The sequence below is a fragment of the Poecile atricapillus genome, chromosome Z, assembly GCF_030490865.1.
Source record: "Poecile atricapillus isolate bPoeAtr1 chromosome Z, bPoeAtr1.hap1, whole genome shotgun sequence".
In the NCBI taxonomy this organism is placed as follows: Eukaryota; Metazoa; Chordata; class Aves; order Passeriformes; family Paridae; genus Poecile; species Poecile atricapillus.
The window spans coordinates 31281682-31297087 of NC_081289.1; the positions used below are offsets into that span (position 1 = coordinate 31281682).

A 15406-nucleotide genomic window follows, 5' to 3' on the forward strand; every position below is an offset into this window, starting at 1 on the left:
TTTAGGAGAAAATAATTCTATGAGATAACCATGTTATATGAGAATAGCAGTGGATTTGAACAGGAAAAGAATAATGATCTTAGAGTGTTCAGACGTGAATGTGTTACATAGGCAGGGACACCTTTCCTGCTTGCACTGAAGAGCTAAATTGGTGACAAAAAAAGAGAAGATGAATAAATACATCCAAGTAAAATACACAAAGATTTGGCGTTAATAGGTATGAAATGTGAACTGCTGAGACAAAGCTGAAACTTGCTGAGAAATGATGCTTAGGGATTTTCTTGCTAAGGTTTTAGTCCAAAAGGCATTGAGAAGTCAGAATGGAAGAGGAAGCTTGGAGCTAAGATCTTGAACATAGCAAACAAATAAGGTTACTTTGAAAAAAGCTGAGCTAGGGAAGTGATGAACTAGTTTGAGATGACTTCTGTGCTTTAAGCTATAACAACCTCATTAATAGTAATCAGATCAGAAGAGTGGAGAAGACCTAAGTAGGAGGTTGGTTAAAGTGAGGTTTTGGTCTTAGTGTAACTCAGCTCACAATCCCTCCAGGATGCAAAATAGGCTGAGCACTGGGCTTGGGTGCCGGGATGCATCTACATCATACTGTGCTAATTTGTTTTAAAAATACTGGAATTGTGCAGTGTTAGTCAAGTATTGTCAGGTAATTTTCTGAAATTAACTTTAGCTTGTTAAATGATGTACAAATGAAGTGTTTTAGTGATCAAGTTGCCATTTCTTCTCATTGCAGTCAGAAATTGGATTTGGAAAAATGGAAACCTATATCAAGTTAGAAAAGCTTGGAGAGGTACGTATAGCTTTCTCTTGGAATGATGACAATGTCATATCTAAAATTTAGTGTAAGTTTAACTGAAATTTTCCATATCCCTGAAAATGCTGTTGAATTTACTTTTTCAGTAAACCAAACATATTCTACATGTGTAACAATTTCACAACCACACAAATGTTTATGCATATATAATAAGCAAAAGGAAAAAAAAAAAAAAAGGCAGGAGAACTGTCAGAGAGCTGGGGAAAAGCGAGACTCCATTAGCAAATATGCTGTGACCTTCTTCTGTAAGCTGGCTCTTTTTCAGATAGACAAAATCATTCTGTTGAAGGTAACACTAAGTTTGATGGTAACATTAAGTCTGGTGTCCTCTTGCCATGACTTAGGTGTTGGAACACTCATGATGGATCAGAGGCCAGTGCTTGCAAGGGGCAGGCAATAGCTGTGCATGTCCTGGTGAAGAGCACACCTGAGCTGGGCAGCCAGCCAGGTGCTGCCAAGTGAAATATGTAACACTTGGAGGGGGAAGCAGCTTTGCCTCTGACTTCCAGTGAAATAGTGGAATTCAGGAGGGGCCAAGTGTCATTCCTCTCCAGTTTTACTGAGGCTGACCAATGGAATCAGAAATGGACAGGAGTGCTGAAATGGGATGAAGTGAGCATTGCAGAAGGCAACAGGGCTGGTTAGCATCTCTGCTGTGAATATTGCAGTCAGTCCTCCATTTAAAACATTTTAATTTCTTGTTAATCAAATCTAAGCCTGCCTGATGCAACTTGAAGCCTATTCCTGTTTTCCTATCACTTGTTACCTGGGAGAAGAGCCTGATAGCCACTTGGCTACAACCTCCTTTCAGGCATTTGTAGAGAGCAGTAAGATCCCCCTGAACTTCGTTTGTTCAGGCTAAACTTCCCCAGTTCCCTCAGCTTCTCCTCACAGGATTTGTGTTCCAGACCCTTCACCAGCTCCATTACCCTTCCCTGGACACTTCAGCACCTCAATGTCCTTCTTGAAGTGAGGGGCCCTGAATTGGGCCCAGAATGGAGATGTGGCCCCACACGTGCTGAGTACGGAGGCACAATCACTTCCCTGGCCTGTTGCTGACACAGACCAGGCTGCCAGTGGCTTTTTTGGCCACCAAGGCACACGCTGGCTCATGTTCAGCTGCTGTCAGCCTGCACCCCCACATCCTTTTCTTTGGATCATCTTCCCAGTCACTCTTCCCCAACCCCATAGCACAGCATGGGGTTGTTGTTACCCAAGTGCAGAACCTGGTGCTTGGTCTTGTTGAACCTCATAAAATTGTCCTCAGCCCATGGATCCAGCCTGTCCAGATCCCTCTGCAGAGGATTATGGTACTGTAGTGCTCTAGGGCAGTTTCTGTACCTTTGTTACTTTTTTGTGGCATTTGCAGGGATTCATTTTGCCTATTGTTTTGTCAGAATTTATTGCCTTAATTTACTCTGCCTCTAGAGTCTTGCTGTCTAAAAATATATAATGAAGACAGGAAGCTATCCAGAGGAGTTACAAATTTTCTTTGAGGTTGTGGAAGAGTATGTCTGCAGCCTTTGGAAACATAACTGCAGCATAGTGTAGAGATAGCCAAGCTAGGTATCTGTAGCCAGAGAGAGACTTCCAGGAGTGTAAATGATCCCAGCAGTGAACTTAGTCAACTTAATGCTACCTGATACGACTTCTTTGGTAGCTCTGGTCTATTTAGGTTTCCATATAATTTTCAGAGCTGATAGGCATATACATCCCTTGTGCCTTCTGTGAGTTCAGTCCTGTGCTTAAAAAAATACGTACATTTACATATGTTAAAAAAATATAATGTAAAAACTATTCATATCCAAAATGAAACCTAGTAGATCCTCAGACAAAAGTTAATATTTTCTTATTTGACTAATGTTCTGATAAAGGAACAACTTGTAAAAATACACTTCTTTTTGCATTTTATAGGGTACTTATGCCACAGTTTATAAGGGGAGAAGTAAATTGACAGAGAATCTGGTAGCTTTGAAAGAAATCCGCCTGGAACATGAAGAGGGAGCACCATGCACAGCCATAAGAGAAGGTGGTAACTTTTTTTATTAGTTCTTAGAATTTCAGATACTTCTGGATTTCTTTTCAACCAAAGCACCATAAGTACTTGTAAATACGTAGGCTACATGGCACATTAGTGAAATTGCTATTAGTATTCATAAAGAAAATTATAGTCTTGACATATTCAGTTTTGTTTCAAATTTATTTACTTTATGGGGGGTGATTGTGATCTCATATGCAGTATTACAAGTGGATGATTAAATACTGAATTAGACTCCTGTTAGTGAGTAACTTTCAGGGACTCAGAATACTTTTCACAGAATTACTTCTCTCAAAATGTATAGTTTAGGAAATACAGGTGTGTTACTCAAGGGTGTGTTTGGTGTTTTGATTAAATACCTTTCTTATGAACTAGATTTATGTGAGTTTTATGTTGTTTAAAATAGCTTTTTAATTTAAAAACCCCAGATAGCTTATATGGATGACCTTAACTATAAATTGCATTTACTTCTCATGTGTTTTGCACTTACTTATTTTGTTCTTCCTGTTCTCTCTTGCAGTGTCATTATTAAAAGATCTGAAACACGCAAATATTGTTACATTACATGATATTGTGCACACAGACAAGTCATTGACTCTTGTTTTTGAATACCTGGTAAGCTTTTAAACAATTAGTGAGATTTACATTTGATTTATTGTTTCTAAGAAACAGAAGCATAACAAAATCCTGTACTCTTTTTTAAGATACTGAGACTCTTTGAGTTTTCTCCTGTATTTACAATCATTCAGTTAAAAATGAGAGCAGTGTATTCAGTTCATAAATTGCTGTTGTGATCATTTCATAATTTCATTAATAGCAGATAGTGGTGGTCTGCCTGATCAAACTGTCTACTTGTCCAGAATCATTACCTTTATAAAGTGGTAATCACACTACTGTTCAAATGATATTTTTCTGTTCCTATTATATTTTTCTGTTGTGACATAGCTGGCTTACAGTGTAATTGGAGAATATACCAATTCTATAAAATACAGTGCCTCACATATGTAGAGGAGAAGGCAATGGCAGAAAGTGTTGCCTGAGACAGTGCAGCTTCCAGGAAAAAGGATATTTCTATCCTCTGGAATACCAGGGGTATTTGTGTCCAGGCTTTAGGAGTTTTTATCACATAATACCTTTTGCAGAAATTTAATTCTTCAATGTATCATTTCATTTCTAACAATAAGTAGTATGTAATTTGTTGCACACAATTTTACTGAACCATGATGATGGTGTTTTGATAGGACAAGGACCTGAAGCAGTACATGGATGACTGTGGTAACATCATGAGTATGCACAATGTAAAGGTGAGTGGTTTTAGTCACAGTGGCCGCCTTCCAGCTTTGTCCTAAGAATTTCAGAGAACTTAATAATGAGGAGACTATATGGTGTAGTCTCTTCAAAAATAAAATAAAGAAACTTAACTTCCTTTTTGGCCTGACTTAGCTACATTTGATCATCATTGCCATCATTGGCATCAGATGATTTCTTTGTTTTAAGTGTTTAAAACATTGGAAAGAGGAGATGATACAATTTCATGTGTTTTCATTCTCTTTGAAGTTACATATCTAGAATTTCAAAATTCCTAAAACATAATACATTCAGAACTCTTTTGACTTCTTGTCCTTCCATTATTTTGTACTCATTTACTAAGTCTGTAGTTTGATATATCCTCAAATTTATATATGGACACTGAGGAAAATGTAGCCTCATATAACACATTATGAGTGTGGTTTTGGATACCACTGCCTACCACACAAATAAGAAATCAAAAATACGTATTTAAGAAAGAGTAGTTTTCATCTTTCCATTAGTGAGAAAATAGAAATAAAATTTTACTTAGGGTTTAATTTGCTTTTTCTTTTAGCTATGGTTGTGGCCAGGTCAAGTGACTCAGGTTCCAATCTGGCCTGCTGAAACTAAGTCAGGGTCAGGTGTTACTTCTCTTGTAAAAAGCAGTCTTTTATTTGGAAAATTTAGTGTTCTTTAATACTTAGAGCTTTAGAAACTAGCTCCCAAACAGAGTGCAGTACTGTTGTGAAATTAGTGATTTGGCACTCAGGCTAGATATTTATTAGTGTTTGGTGAGCTTTCCCTTTCATTCTGTTGTCACATTACTGGAAGTATCTCCAGGGAAAGACATCTGCCCATAACCTGCTCTGTTGCTTCCTCTGAGAGTCTGCAAAGGGAAATTCTTTCATTTGCTACTACTCAGAGAGACAACCAAAAATTGTAATTAGGCTTGTGTTTTTAATTATCTGCAAGTTAATAAGCAGTGCTTTAAGCTTAAAAAAATTAAGGGAAAGCTGCAAGTGGGAGCCTGACTCTTGTAATAAGTGCAGTTATTGAACAAGCCAGAATCTGCTTGTGGTAATCTGAGCTAAGCAAAGGAATTGTTTTTCCATGTTTGCCTATGGTTTAAACTATGCTCAGAGAGCAAATTTGTATGGCCAATACCTTTGGCACTTGGGAAACCACAACAGCTGCTTAGCTGCGGTAGCTGTAGGTGCTTACCTTATAATAACTGTGGGGGTTTGAGTCATCATTAACATTTGAGAGACCTCCCTGTCATCACTTCCTCACATTCCTCAGCTAATTTTAGGGTTTTGTGTGTTGGCAAAATGAAAATATGTGTGATCTCTGCAGGTATTAGTGTTTTAACCAAAATTTTGAACGAATACGTGGCATCCTGTGCATTTCCAAAAGGATCTCTGCCAACTGTGGTGAAGCTTCACAATTTCTGTAATCTGCTTTGCATTCTTGACTAACCTTGCAGTCCCAGTGTACATTAGAGAGGACCATTGACTTCTATTGAAGTCCTGCTAATAAAGCTTGGGACTGACTACCCCTGCAGCAGTATGGGCCTGAGTGGATGGAGCAAGACTTGTTGCTTTTCATTCTGCTCTTCAGAAAGGAAAGCAAACAGAAGAAATCAATCCCAATTCCTGTTTTTCTAGCACAGATGAACCCCATGTCAGCACACTGAGAACAGATGGATGTCACTACACCTGCTGTGTATTTGTCTAGTTTATGAGGAAGAATTTGGTGGTGTCACTTGATGCAAAAATAAACCAATGTACTAGAATACGGTCATATAAAAACATTCTAGTGCTTTTCTTAGATGTCCTGTTACATGATTAGTTTGTTGCTTTCTGTAATGTTTTGTATTTTTTTGTTGTACATTTGATTACCTATGCTGAGTAGCATAGGTGTGGTAAATGCCAGCAATGGCTACCCAAAAGTCCCATGTTCAAGATCAGACCCTTTGTACATACAGAAACTGCAAAGTTTTTAGTTCTTAATGCAGTGATACATAAACTTGCTTGGCTGCCCACTCCTAAACCTTCATTTGCCCCAGACTGCTTTTATATCTATATATGTGCAGCATTGATATGCATGACTGAAGTTGTTTGCTTGGCTTGCTATTCCAATGGATTAAAATAAACCTGTGTGTGTCAAGGTGAGGGGATGAATGTAAATACCAGAGGCAGTTGGGCTGCTTTAATAATCCTCATTTACCCATTTCTCCATCTTCCCTAAGCTTGTGAATCTACGTGTATTTTTCCAGTAGCATGCCAAGAGCTTCTTTACGTAGTTCAGCACAGTTGGATAGAAACACTGCTGAGCTGCGTTTCCAGAAGGGACTCAATGGCAGAAGGGAACTTGAGTATTTTGTCAGAGACAGTTATCTTTAATGACATTAGTGTGGAGAAGAGCAGTGGTAAATGTTTACTTTAAAAATAAACAGCCCTGTGGTTTTATTCAGTTAAACAGAACAAATTGCTCTTAAAGTCTTTGTTGTAAAGTATGGTGTTAAAGCAGTGCATTAGCGTAAAAGGATTTTAAATCTTTGAACAATAATGATAATGTCCAGAATTTGCTTATAAGGAGAGTAACTCATTTTATAGAGAAGTAATTTTGTCCTACTTACAGTACTTAACTCTCCAGTGCCCAACTAGTCATGCAATCTGTAGATTACCATTTTTTGTCTAATTTATATAAATGTTCTCTTTTGTAGCTATTTTTATATCAGATTCTTCGTGGTTTGGCGTACTGTCATAGGAGAAAGGTGTTACATCGAGATTTGAAGCCACAAAATCTGCTAATTAATGAGAAAGGAGAACTGAAGCTTGCAGACTTTGGTATGGCCTATAAGTACTCTATAACAATTTTTTTTTTCTCTCAGAAAAGGAAAATCATTTTTCCTTAAAAGGAGAAATGAGTACATTGGGTCTGTAGTGAATTTGGGTGTTCTCAAATGGAAAATGAAAGTCAGCCTTTTACAGGGTAAAGTGTAACTTTTAACAGGGTAAAGTAATCAGTGTAATATCTCTATAGGTAACACTGGTGCTCCACTTGCAATTTCAAAGTAGTCTTACAGCTTCCTGTGAAATTGATGCTTAGTCAAATCCTTAAGGTGGAGCTCACCTTGCTTCTCCTAGCAGCAAAGTCACTCTAATACAGGGTAATGACAGGAGAGAGGAAGGGTTTGTTCATGTGCTAAATTGTCAGGTGTTGCACTGTCACTGATACACGAAATTGCTTGGGATTTACGGTGGAGTGGGGCATCCACATTTTCCTGTTATTTTCTGTGTCTGGGAGGTCCTCTGAAAGTTGTGCTCTGTGCCTCGGGTTTTACCCCTTCTGTGTGAATGAAAGTTGCTCAGATACCTGGATTTTATTGAAGATACTGCTGACAAATTGATGATGTTAGGATGGAAAACCCCTGCTGATCCAACATTGGTTTGGTCTGTTTCCACCATTTAGTTAATTGTTTGTTGCCTTCTGCCTTTTGCAATGTAATTTTCCAGAAACAGTGCAGAAGGTTTTCGCAGCAGGGAGGTGTCATATCAATCCAATGCTATACTGATTTAATGAAATTTACAGGATGAGTCCAGGTTTTCATCTGTTTACCTTTCTTCTGTGCTTAAGAATGCTGACCACGAGATTGCCATAAATACTAAAAGGCAATAGAAATCTCTTTATTAGGGCCTTAAATAGCATTAAGATATGGTATTTAGCAAGTATAATAAGGTCCTAAAAATAGTTTGTCAATTTCATACAAAAAGGTTTTCAGCAACTTGTACATGACTCTTCATTTCCCTTTTTATCAAGGATTGGCAAGAGCGAAGTCTGTTCCTACGAAGACTTATTCCAATGAAGTTGTCACATTGTGGTACAGACCACCTGATGTTCTCCTTGGATCTTCAGAGTATTCAACTCAAATTGACATGTGGTTTGTATAGCTTTGTCTAATTCAAGTTTTTGTTCTGAGTCAAGCTGAAAAGATGTCAACTTTGCTGTTAAATAGTAACATTCAAATATTCAACCTTTGAATTTTTGTAGGCTAGAACTGAGGTAGATTTTTTGGGAAAGGATTGGTAGACTGGGAGGATGCTATTATTCCTCTCTGAAAATGCAGAGTACCTTTTTATTGCTCAGAGTAAGCAAGCATTAGGCCCACAGCATTAGAGAAAAAGAAAAGCCTTCTCCTAGTGATAGGGTAATGTGGTATTTTACCATGAGCTTTAATAAAATTGATTGCCTCAACATCTGTAGGAAGAGGATATAATATAGCTATGACATAGGTTTTGATTGGTCTTTGACAGCTTTTCTGTTGCTACACTTCTTTCTAAATATTTTAATAGTAGTGTATGGCTAACAACCAATAATTTGTTTTAATTGAAGAGAAATCCCAGAAATCTTTATGAGCTGAAATTAGAGGATTATTTCTGCTTTATCTTTTTCTCTGTCTTTATAAAGGGGCGTCGGATGCATATTTTTTGAAATGGCATCAGGAAGGCCTCTTTTTCCTGGTTCTACTGTTGAAGATGAGCTGCACTTAATTTTCAGACTTCTTGGTAAATGGATACTTTTAGTAATATTTATGTTAATGCACCATATTTGTATGAGAACTGTGAATCTTTATCTTGGAACAATATTTTATTGCATTGTAGTCATGGTTGTGAAAAATGATTCAGCTGACTATACAGCTGAGTTTGCACAACATAGGCATATTGAATTATATTTTTTTCCCCTTTCTCCTTTACATTACAGGATTAAATGCTTTTTTTTTAATGTCTAAGTTGTTTATTTATATTTTTTAAGTTGAATTTTTTACTGCTTCTAAATACAGGAACTCCATGTCAAGAAACATGGCCAGGCATTTCTTCCAGTGATGAATTTAGAAACTACAACTTTCCTAAGTATAAACCACAACCTCTCATCAACCATGCACCAAGGTACTTCATGTTTTATTAACAGAAAATATGCATCCCTGTGGCTTTGCATATTCCTAAGTGGGAATGAATTTCTGAGTACAATCTGCCACAGAATGGTGTAAAACTATTCATCAGTTGTGTTATTGTGGGGAGATGATAATGCAAAACAGAACCTGGTATTATGTGATTACTTCCTCTAATAGGTACCACAGCTCCTTAATGACTTGTAGAACGATAAAACTCCGATTAATAATGTCTCTATAGTAGGAGAATTCACACAGCATTTCCTAACGAACACAAATTCTCTTCTGGTTATATTCTAGACCCAGGCCGTTCGTTAAAATGGCCAGGTTTCCTTGTAATCATTTTAAAACCATAATGAGGAAGATGAAGGGTCTGTGCAGTTATTATAAGTAAAATCAATAACAAAGATACTTGTTTATCTTGAAGAAGATCTAACATTGTATCCCTCTAGTAAATGAGTAGTATTAAGCTAAAAAGAGATAATTTAAAAGATTCAAGTAAATGATCCAGATAAGCCTAGTAAATGACAATCCCAACCAAGGATTTGTGTGTCCCCAGTGTTTTCCATATAGTCTTGTTCTGAGATATTAGGACTCATAAGTATTCACATTAACATGAATAAATGTTGCTTAGGTAAAAGAATTTCCATGTTTAGATATAATTTTCAGGTTTCATATAATTTAATTAAGTCAGATCCTCTGCAGTTCTGCTTTCATAAATACAATTCAATAACTGTTTTAATTTTTAAAAATATTTTTATTTTTAGGCTAGACACGGAAGGAATTGAATTGATAGCGAAGTTCCTTCAAGTAAGATGTGTTTTGTGGCTTTACTTTATAAAAGTGCAAGTTTCGAATTTTAATGTATTACATACAAAATGTATTAGAAGCCAAAGTATTTAGTTCTGTCTCAAAGTGGAATATGTAGCTGAGTCTGTAGTGGATGACTGATGTGAGAAGAAACCAGTGTAGTGTGAGAATTAAAAAACTGATGCTTGCTTTTTTTTCCCCCAAAACTGATTTTTCTCTTACTACCTTTTGTAAAAACAGAATTATTTATTCTATGTTAGCCCTGAAAAAACTAAATCTCTTGTGAAATACGGTATTAAACCAGAACTTTTAAATACAAATGCTAAATTTATTTAATGATAAACTGAGTTTAATACTAGAGAAGGAGTTACTAAGGTGTAATATTAGTCCTTGATGTTGCAACTCTATTCAAAAGCTGAAGTGATATGCAGGTTTAATCTCTGAATCTGTATTAAAAATGAGCTGGAAGCAAGATGGAAGGTCAACTCTGACACCTTTGAGTAGATGCAGTACTGTAATTTATTTGTGTGCAGCTTTTTAAATGTCTGCATTCTTGCCTAGAATAGGCAGTATTCTTCCATCTAGAATAGATGTCAAGCAGGAGATACCTAATTATTGTACCATCTATAAATAAAGATTAGGTGTAGTTTTGACCTGCATCTGTTTGCAGAAGTTATTTTTACTATTTCAGCAATCTTGTTATATGTTGGCAGTACTGATTTTGATAAAATTTTAGGTAGTCATGTGTAAAATGAAAGTAATGAAAAAAAATTGTCCTAGTGAATTATGGGAAATACTGAGAAAATAGAACTCTTTCTCCCTTTCTTAAAATCACTTGATGCAAAGAGATTTTTAATGGAAATCAACACAATTCTATGCTTTTATGTTAATAGTATGAATCAAAGAAGAGAATTTCAGCAGAAGAGGCCATGAAACATGCATACTTCAGAAGTCTTGGAACAAGAATACACACTCTGCCTGAAAGTAAGAGGAGTTGTAAAGTAGCAGAGTATTGTTAAGATAGAGCATTAAAGCTAAGTACATTGTGTAAGGAAAAACTCTAATGTATTAAAGAAGTCTGATATCTAGTGGCTTAAATATTTGTGAATTGGAAACTTTTTTTTTTCATCTAAACTACATAATTAAGAATATAATTTTGATCAATAAAACATAGATTTACATTTGTATATGAATTAATTTCTTTGTTACATTGCAGGTGTTTCAATATTCAGTCTAAAAGAGATTCAGTTGCAAAAAGACCCTGGCTTTCGAAATTCCACTTACCCAGAGACCGGTATGGAAAGCTTTATATATTCTCATGCTTGCTAAAAGAATACCGTGCCAGAGGCATTTGGAATTGAAAAATGCTTTGTTATATTGGTTTGTGTGAATATACTGAAAAAAAAATCCGGAATGATTTACTGAGGTTCCTGTATACATATAAGATGTATAAGCTCAGAAAGATGGGAGTTTTACTAGGGATGGGCAGGGACTGTGAAGGTGAGAACATTTTGGAGTTTCAAACCAGTACTGCATGGGGGTGAGTGATGGCAAAGTGAAAAACCAATGCAGTGAAGGCAGTTAAAGGAAAGATGCTGATGCTGATTGAAGCACAAGAGGTGTTGCCTTGAAGTAGGACGAAGATCTGGATAATAACTTAATGCTCCGTTGTGCAAATGCTTCGGTTTCTTACCATGGTCCGTGTTGTGTTGCAGGACATGGGAAGAACAGAAGGCAGAGCATGCTTTTCTAAAGGGGGCAGTGCAGAGTCGAGCCCAAGCCTATCCTGTCGATCAAGGACTCGGATCCAAAGGCAGTGCTTTCTGTTGGTGGACTTGGAATCGCAGTTTGTCTACACTGTCCTCTTAACAGTGGAGTCTTTTTATTTCCAACCTGCAAATTATGTTTTTATATTTGTTGTCACAGTGTGACAATTTTTTGTACAGTTGGTTTTAAGGTCTCCTCTGCCACTAGAGCCAGTAGGTTACAGCTGTTGATGTAACTGTAGCTGCAATTTTTGTGCAGGACTGAGAAACACAGTGCATTATTTATTGCGGAATCATTGCTGCTAAATAACTACTGTCTGTATAGTTAACACAACAGTTCCATGCCTGAAGAAGTTGCAATGGCTTTATAATATGTGAATGCATCTGTTTCTCTTGATAAAATGTTCTACTGCTGCGGGGTTTTTTTGTATTTCTTAAACTGCAGTGTTTCCTGGAATGTAAACATAGCTTTGCTTGGCTATAGGTGAGCCATCTTTAATGCTCTAAGTTCTTGGCACTTAATTCCTTATTTAACATTGGAAGTATGTGTTGAAATAGTTGAAAAATTATAATGCATATTACGTTTTTGAAAAGCACATGGTGTGAAGGTTGATTCAAACAAGTGAAAAGTAATTTTGATTTGCTCTCAGATCCTGTTAGTTATTGATAAATTAGAGCATGGAGGCTGGAAGTTTTGTCAGGCTTACTCCAGCATAACATATTTGCACATTGTTGTGCATATGGGGCCTGCGGAAACAATAACTTTTTTACCTTGTTTTTAACTTAGAAATACAAATAGTAAAAAGACAATTCATGTATGTTGGACCCTGGCTTACTTTTCATTACAGAGGAACAGGACAACAAATTACACAAACATGGGAATAATGTCACATTTTCCCACCTTGTTGCTCTCCCATTTGTGCATTATTCACTTGAAATCAACTGGAAAGATGCAAGTTTGTACTTGAGAAGAACTCACTATGCTACAGAGCTTTTACAATGAGAACTTAGAGAGTTTTTCAGATCTTAGATGTTACCTGTTTTCCAGAGATAGTAAACATATTACTACTATGCTTATGCATCTCAGTGAGCATCATAAGTACACCCTTGGTGATGGTTACAGTATTTTTAAGCATTTGTGTTCACCTTTATGAACCTATTTGTTTAGTGCATCTTAAAGAGACTGTAAATCTTTATTGGTATATTTTGAAATGGTCATGTAAATCTTTGGCTGGTATATCATGAAAATAGTCATAGGTAACTTAATTTTTCCTGACATTCACTGTAAAGCGTTCAGGGGTCCTACCATTTCTGTTCAGGAAATCTTGTAGTTTATTGTTATTTAACAGTATTAAGTGAATTTTTGTATATTTCATTTTAACTTTATTTGTGAATAGTGATTGTGGCATGTTTGGGGGTGTTTTATTAATATTTCATTGATACTAGTAAATTTGAATTGGGATTTTTTTTTTTTAATTTTATTTTCTGGAAGAGAGAAATTCATGTGTAACGGTGACTATTGGACCACTACTGCTTTCAGCATTTGTAAACCGGTTTTACGTTAAATCTTGTAGACCTAACAAACTGCTGTTATTTCTAACTGACCGACCTGTATTAATATTGTACTTTTGAAAGTATAAATATTATGTGGAATTCTTTGGTTTTGTTTTGAAATTTATAATAACAAAAGCCCTGTGTTGTTAAAAATACAGACTAAGTGAACTTGCAGTTCTTGGGGCATTGTTGGCAGCGTTTAGCGAGGTCCGTGTGTAGCGGGAGCCCCCAGGGTCACCTTTGGCCGCTGCTTTAGTTCATTCAGTGCAGAGGCAGTGGCAGTGGCAGTGACATGGCTCATCCATGGCTGAGGCTGCTCAGGACCTGCTCAGTGTGATGGTGCAGTCTCAGTGCTGGTGAGCCAGCCCTGCGTGTCACACGGCCTTGGGAGCGTAACGTGAGGCTCGGACACACGCAGGGCTCCTCGATCCCAGTGCGAGCGCTACGGCTGTGGCAGAGGCACAGTTGGCACTGATGAAAAACCTTGTCCTGAAATAGTTGTTATATATATTTTTATAGTTGCTAAGGATCTGATCTAGATTTTATACTGATGGACTTTGTAGGAAATACGTTGTAGACGTGACAGTGTTGAAGAAAGAAGTGTCAAAAAAACATCTTTTTTTACAGTAGTGAAGATAGACTCAATGTTCACTGTGGATAAATGTGGGATTTAGCATTTCTAGAACAGTAATACTTTATAGGTCATAAAAGAACAAGTAATAATGTGACACTAATGAGTAAAGGACTTAAAGGTTTACCTGGTAAAATGAAGTGCATTAATAAACTTAGAAAGGGATCAGCTGCAGCTAACAAAAGGATGTTTCATTTTAAGTAGGAATTCAACTTTTTTGTTACAAATGAAAAGATCTTCCATAAAACTAAAGGAGGCTGTTTATAAAGAATCTTTTTCTAAGGACCTACAAGTGAATCTGTGTTCTTCATTAGGAGGTAGCTTTAAAGAACATATTTAAGAAATTTGGTATCTGTTGTCAAGCCAGTTTGGGGCTCTTTAAAATTGCCTGTTATTGAAATTCTTTAATCATCAGAGAGAGTTCTGTGGCAGTTGCCTGTTTGGGGCAGTAGTCAGCAAGTCTGAAGTTGCTGGGCATCTGACATTCTTTCCATGGGATTGTGTACTCTGCCTCCTATTTGGCAGTCAGGTACTACGGACTTGGTTTCACTGTCCCCAAGAACTGTAGGAGTGTTGGCCTTTTTGGGAGAAGACCTCAAGTGTGTCAGAAACCAAGCAAAGAGTCACTAAAAATGGATGACTTTCAGTGTTTGGTGTGACCACCTTTGCTTGACGATGGCCGATCAATCAGTTAATGAGAAATGGCCTGCATGTCGTGGCTTATTTTCGGTAGTTATTTTTAGAAGATACCTGGTGTGTCCCACCTAGCCCAGGGTAGGGCTGGCAAGGTGTGGGTGTAGGTGTGTGTCAGAGTCAGGTGGGCAGGAAGCCAGGACAGAGGCAGGTGCTGGTGATGTGGTTGCATTCACGTGCAGGTGAAGGTTGAAGGGGAGAGAGGATGGGTGGAGGATGGGGATTGACAGGACAGGGTGGGAGATGGAAGGGGCAAACCAGCAGCTCAGCAATGCTCTAGTGGAACGTGCATCTCAACATGGCTGTGTTATTTTTGTGCTGCTTTACCACAGCATTAAGTAGCCAGAGTGTATCCCTGAATTGGGCAATAAAAGTTAAAATAAACAATTATTAAAGAATCAACATACTTTGTATTTGCAAATCATTTGAAAAACTGCAAGGTAGCATTCTTTGGGCTGCTTGCTTGTTGTTTGTGCATGAATTTTGCAGTGTAATAAAGGTACGTTGTTTCTGTTCTGCAATGTTAAAATGGAATTAAGGTTAAGAATACATTCCGTTATTGAGGACAAAATATATGAAAGGTATGTGGTAAATATCCGCAGGCTAAGTATCATAAACCCAGGAATTACTCGGAATTAAGGTCAGACTTTGGAGAAATCCAAACAAATCAGGGTATGGAAATACAGAGCTACAGCACATGATGACACTGAAGAGAAATCAAAACTTACATTGTCTGTGACATGATAATTTTGTCTGGTTACTGATGAGCAGAGTTAAAGTAATTCATGCACCTTATTAGCACATTTCAGTACCTTATTTACCTTCAGAAATTTTGGCTTTAAAA

At 37.1% G+C, this 15406-nt stretch overlaps 1 protein-coding gene across 3 annotated transcripts in view; it reads left to right on the forward strand.

The window, feature by feature from the left end:
- Positions 1-14964, forward strand: part of LOC131592620 (cyclin-dependent kinase 17) — a 91873-nt gene extending 76909 nt beyond the window's left edge. For all 3 annotated transcript variants that reach the window (XM_058864232.1, XM_058864234.1, XM_058864233.1), the window contains 12 exons: positions 749-805; positions 2744-2858; positions 3388-3482; positions 4109-4171; positions 6883-7006; positions 7980-8100; positions 8628-8725; positions 9001-9106; positions 9876-9918; positions 10812-10902; positions 11135-11212; positions 11634-14964. In XM_058864232.1, the coding sequence (XP_058720215.1) occupies positions 749-805; positions 2744-2858; positions 3388-3482; positions 4109-4171; positions 6883-7006; positions 7980-8100; positions 8628-8725; positions 9001-9106; positions 9876-9918; positions 10812-10902; positions 11135-11212; positions 11634-11671 (1029 nt within the window). In that variant the 3' untranslated portion in view covers positions 11672-14964. The remainder of the gene's footprint in view (positions 1-748; positions 806-2743; positions 2859-3387; positions 3483-4108; positions 4172-6882; positions 7007-7979; positions 8101-8627; positions 8726-9000; positions 9107-9875; positions 9919-10811; positions 10903-11134; positions 11213-11633) is intronic.
- Positions 14965-15406: the final 442 nt, after the last annotated feature.